Source organism: Sinocyclocheilus grahami, unplaced genomic scaffold (assembly GCF_001515645.1).
Source record: "Sinocyclocheilus grahami isolate Dianchi unplaced genomic scaffold, SAMN03320097.WGS_v1.1 scaffold208.1, whole genome shotgun sequence".
Taxonomy (NCBI): domain Eukaryota; kingdom Metazoa; phylum Chordata; class Actinopteri; order Cypriniformes; family Cyprinidae; genus Sinocyclocheilus; species Sinocyclocheilus grahami.
The window spans coordinates 1,188,255-1,193,765 of record NW_015505387.1 but is presented as its reverse complement, the minus strand read 5'-3'; the positions used below and the strand labels follow the sequence as shown (position 1 = coordinate 1,193,765).

General features: G+C 37.5%; 1 protein-coding gene across 2 annotated transcripts; it reads left to right on the top strand.

The window, feature by feature from the left end:
- LOC107595799 (nuclear factor 7, ovary-like) lies at positions 1-4,198 on the top strand. Of its 2 annotated transcripts, none has more exons than XM_016286326.1 (6): positions 1-399; positions 494-589; positions 1,980-2,210; positions 2,290-2,312; positions 2,395-2,513; positions 3,641-4,198. In XM_016286326.1, the coding sequence occupies exons 1-6, from the start codon at positions 7-9 to the stop codon at positions 4,132-4,134; spliced, it is 1,356 nt and encodes a 451-aa protein (XP_016141812.1). In that variant the 5' UTR covers positions 1-6; the 3' UTR covers positions 4,135-4,198. The 2 variants fall into 2 exon arrangements, with proteins under 2 accessions (XP_016141812.1, XP_016141811.1); XM_016286325.1 differs by lacking the exon at positions 3,641-4,198 and adding an exon at positions 2,723-3,280 and having other exon boundaries at positions 7-399.
- Positions 4,199-5,511: the final 1,313 nt, after the last annotated feature.

The window sequence follows — 5,511 nt, the reverse complement described above, 5'->3', positions numbered from 1 at the left end:
GTGAGAATGGATTCACTAACTGTAGAAGAACTGTCTTGTCCTGTATGTCATGAAATCTTCAAGGCTCCTGTTCTATTATCATGTAGTCACAATGTCTGTAAAGAGTGTCTGCAACAGTTGTGGAGAACCAAGGAAGCTCGGGAGTGTCCTGTCTGCAGGAGAACATCCTCAAAGAATCCTTCCTGTAATCTTGTATTAAAAAACTTGTGCAAGTCATTCCTGAAGGAGAGAAATGAGAGGCGTTCAGCAGGGTCTGAGGAGATCTGCAGTTTACATGGTAAGAAACTCAAGCTCGTCTGTCTGGAGGACAAACAGCCTGTGTGTTCAGTGTGCAGAGATACACAGCAATATGCCAATCAAACGTTCAGACCCATCAGTGAAGTTGTTCCATCATATAAGGTAAGACAGGTTTACATATGAGGATAAGCTTATGTATTAGTGATCATGTTACAGAAACCTTGAGTGTCTTATAGATTTTCACTTTAAATTCTAGGAGGAGCTCAATACAGCACTGAACTCCTTACAAGAGAAACTTAAACATGGAGAAAACCGTAAAAGAGAGTTCGAGAAAACATTGCAACATATCAAGGTGAGGATTGAGTCTTCTGAGATCTTCTCTATTCTAATTTGTTATTTATTTATTTTTTAATTCGTTTTTATATTTAAAAAAACACTTGCACTCTATTCGTTTTCTAACTGCTTGTTTTCTTTAACAACAAAAAAGCCGCACTTTTAGACTAGCTTTCTCTTTTCTTCTTTTTCTATTCTATCTACTTGTTTTGTTTTTATTGTATGTATATTTATATGTATATATATTGTGTGTGTGTATAAAACCTTGCTACATAGCACGTGCTTTTTATTGCTCTTTTGTTGGTTTTGATTGCTTCTATTGTCCTCATTTTTAAATCGCTTTGGATAAATTACTAAATGTAAATGTAACAGTCACACACACATGTTGGTTTTCAATGTCTTATAGGAACTTTCCACAGACAAACTGGGGGAAGGGGGAAGTCGTGGCCTAATGGTTAGAGAGTCGGACTCGTAACCCAAAGGTTGCAAGTTCGAGTCTCGTACCGGCAGGGATTGTAGGTGAGGGGAGTGAATGTACAGTGCTCTCTCCCACCTTCAATACCACGACTGAGGTGCCCTTGAGCAAGGCACCAAACCCCCAATTGCTCCCCAGGCGATGCAGCAAAGAAATGGCTGCCCACTGCGCCGTGTGTGTTCACGGTGTGTGCGTGTTCACTGCTTTGTGTGTGCACTTTGGATGGGTTAAATGCTAATTCCAAGTATGGGTCACCATACTTGGCCACGTCACGTCACTTCACTGTATATTCTGCCCCCAAACCATAAACACAACCCTCACAGAAAACTGTCTGCATCTTTACAATTTGTAAATTTATAATAAGCATCCATTCTTTTGCATCTATAATATTTTGAAAGTTGCTTGTCTCCTCACATTCAGTTATGGATTACATGAATGATAAATTATTGTATTTTTTTTATTCAAAATGGCTAAATGTGATCAAGTTGAGTAGTTTGCATCACTGCATTGAATTGATAACCCTGGGTAAAATATGAGCAATGTGAAACATCGAAAAACAAGAAAACCCAGAATTTAGTTGACCAAGTTCAAGTATAAAAAGCTCTAGACGTTTCACAGAAACACTGATTGGCCAATAATGTCTCAAGTACCATAGGTCCATAATTCTCAAAGGTCTGTTTAATATGGAAAATATGCATTTTCATTCAGACATGGCTGCCACATTTTCAAAAGTTTGTTTTAAAACTGTCATTTTGTGAAGAGAAACTGATGAGAATCATGTGTATTATCACCCTACAGACACAGACCGTCTATTACAGTACTACTTCAGAAAGTTAAAGTTGTAGTTAACTAACCCACCTTTAGCAACTCACTCTTCATGCTGCTCCAGAATAAGTTTCATCTTTGAGATGAATTGAATGTGATTTGATTTCAGTCTCAAGCTGAATACACAGAGCATCAGATTAAAGAGCAGTTTAAGAAGCTTCATCAGTTTCTCAGGGATGAAGAAGCATCTACAATCATTGCACTGAGGGAAGAAGAGGACCAGAAGAAGCAGAAAATGAAGGAAAAGCTGGATGACATGAACAGACACATCTCAGCTCTTTCACACATGATCAAAGACTTGGAGGAGACAATGAAATCCAATGACGTCTGCTTTCTAAAGGTCTGATTTCAGATAATTTGTTGATTGATTCAATGATGATTGATGGACTTGTTGATGATAAATTGTGTTTTTTCAGCAGAAGTTTCCACTAACAATGGAAAGGTGAGTGATCTGCTGGTGTCTCTGTTCTCTCTGCTTCTGAAGCCAAAGCCACTGCAGTTCTGACTCCTGAATGTTCTTCCAGAGTCCAGATCTCACAGCCGGATCCACAGATGCCTTCTGGAGTTTTGATTCATGTGTCACGTTACTTGGGCAACCTGCCGTGCAGAGTCTGGAAGAAGATGCTGAACTCTGTCCAAAAGAGTAAGTCTGGAGGCAATCTGTGCTGTTACACACACACTGGAAATGATGCATTGGAGGAGACTGACAGATTTTAGCATTGATTTTAGCACAGTGATCAGAGGAAAATGTCTCATTTTGAGTGACATAATTCATAATAATCTGTGTACAGTTCACTTTTTATCATCATACGAGCATCAGAATAAAAGCACTTGCTGATTTTGTCTCATCAGCTCCTGTGATTCTGGATCCAAACACGGCTCATCCACGTCTCATCCTGTCTAATGATCTGACTCGTGTGAAATACATTTGGGACGATCAACCGTTTCCTGATAATCAAGAGAGATTTGACATCTGTGAGTGTGTTCTTGGTTCAAATGGTTTTAATTCAGGAATGCACTTCTGGGAAGTGGAGGTTAAAGAGAGCGAATGCTGGAGTCTTGGAGTAACTACAGAATCAAACCAAAGGAAGGGACGTGGTTTCTGTAACTCTAATGCCTGGTGTGTGAAGTACGATCCGTACAGACTGCTTGGGTCTGGTTTTCCTGTTGAAGAGCACCTTGTGTGTGTGAGAGTTGATTTGGACTATGACGGAGGAACGGTGTCATTCTCTGATCCTGTAACTAACACACATCTACACACATTCACAACCACCTTCACTGACGTCATCTTTCCATTTTTCTGTAATCTTGATGAAGTTAAGCGTCTGAGGATTTTACCATTTTAAACTGTAAAAACATAAAATCACTGAAGCATCATCCGATCCTGCCAATGAATAAATTCAAATGTATATACTTTTACTAAAGTCTGAATTTTGTAAAATTTTACATTTCTACATATTCTACAAAATTTCCCATTGTACAATTTAGATTCACTGTTGTCATAAGTACATGAGCAAGTTATGTTGCCCTTTTTACACCCTCTCACTGAGTGAAGACACTTCAATGTCTGGAGGCAATCTGTGCTGTTACACACACACTGGAAATGATGCATTGGAGGAGACTGACAGATTTTAGCATTGATTTTAGCACAGTGATCAGAGGAAAATGTCTCATTTTGAGTGACATAATTCATAATAATCTGTGTACAGTTCACTTTTTATCATCATACGAGCATCAGAATAAAAGCACTTGCTGATTTTGTCTCATCAGCTCCTGTGATTCTGGATCCAAACACGGCTCATCCACGTCTCATCCTGTCTAATGATCTGACTCGTGTGAAATACATTTGGGACGATCAACCGTTTCCTGATAATCAAGAGAGATTTGACATCTGTGAGTGTGTTCTTGGTTCAAATGGTTTTAATTCAGGAATGCACTTCTGGGAAGTGGAGGTTAAAGAGAGCGAATGCTGGAGTCTTGGAGTAACTACAGAATCAAACCAAAGGAAGGGACGTGGTTTCTGTAACTCTAATGCCTGGTGTGTGAAGTACGATCCGTACAGACTGCTTGGGCCTGGTTTTCCTGTTGAAGAGCACCTTGTGTGTGTGAGAGTTGATTTGGACTATGACAGAGGAACGGTGTCATTCTCTGATCCTGTAACTAACACACATCTACACACATTCACAACCACCTTCACTGACGTCATCTTTCCATTTTTCTGTAATCTTGATGAAGTTAAGCGTCTGAGGATTTTACCATTTTAAACTGTAAAAACATAAAATCACTGAAGCATCATCCGATCCTGCCAATGAATAAATTCAAATGTATATACTTTTACTAAAGTCTGAATTTTGTAAAATTTTACATTTCTACATATTCTACAAAATTTCCCATTGTACAATTTAGATTCACTGTTGTCATAAGTACATGAGCAAGTTATGTTGCCCTTTTTACACCCTCTCACTGAGTGAAGACACTTCAATTTCTTGAACAATCCAATTTCTTAACCAAGCTCTTTCTTCCTTTTCTTTATTATTACGTTGTCTATAAATCAAAATTATTCTGATTTGCTCTATCAGCATCAGATAATTTGTTATGTTGGTCTGTCTGTCGGATCTTCAGTCTTTTTAGTTCTGACTCAAGATGAAGTCCTTATATATATCTTACATGAGTGACTGGTGTCGGTTCAGGTCCTTGTCTTGTTTATCATGCTTTATGAGTTCAATTCACATTGGGACCATCTTCAGAATTTTTGATATCTGATTAATGGAGTGAAAATGACTTTGGGTTTGGGCTAAACACAATGTATGACTGAGACCACATGATGTTATATCATTTTGCCACAATCAGCATCAGCATCAGCATCTCTGTCTAGTTAGTTTTGTTATCCCCTGTGTACTTAAGCTCTTGTGTTTGCTGTGATCATTGCCAGGTCTTTTCCTTTCTTGGTTGAGTCGTTGAGGATTATTCAGTTCTGTTCCCATGGTTTTCTGATTCTCGTGTTTTGTTTATCTTCTTTTTTTACTTTATTAAATTGATCTGCATTTGAGTCTTCTTTTCACTGTCTCTGAGTTCCTCCAAGTAAGAGACATTACAGTGTCTTTTGTTCTTTAAGTTTATTGTATCTTTCCCACAATATTTCTACATACAATGACACTTTGCATGAACATTTGATAAACAATCAAGAATTAGGAATACATCGGTTTTATGCAAAAAAAAATTATAAAATATATATATATATATATATATATATATATATATATACGCGCGCACACACACACACACACACACACACACATTTGTAATACCTGTGTTAACACATGTAGCGTAAATCTTTTGTTTATTAGGTTAAATAGAGAATATAAAGTATTAGTGCCATCTAGTGCATATATTGTGTGAATTACAAATATATAATATTCACCCAATATGTTTACCCTTGTCTGGTTGGTTTTGTGCCTTAGTCTTGCCCTAATCTTGTTGAGCCCCTAGTAGTTTTACGTTCTTGTCCTGCTTTTTCTTTTTCTTTTTTTTTGCTTTTATTTTAGTATTCATCTAGTTCTCCTAGTTCTGATCTTTTGTTTGCATTTTTGTTTGATATTTTTAAGTTATTTGTGTTGGTTAAATTAGTAATTATTTCCCTT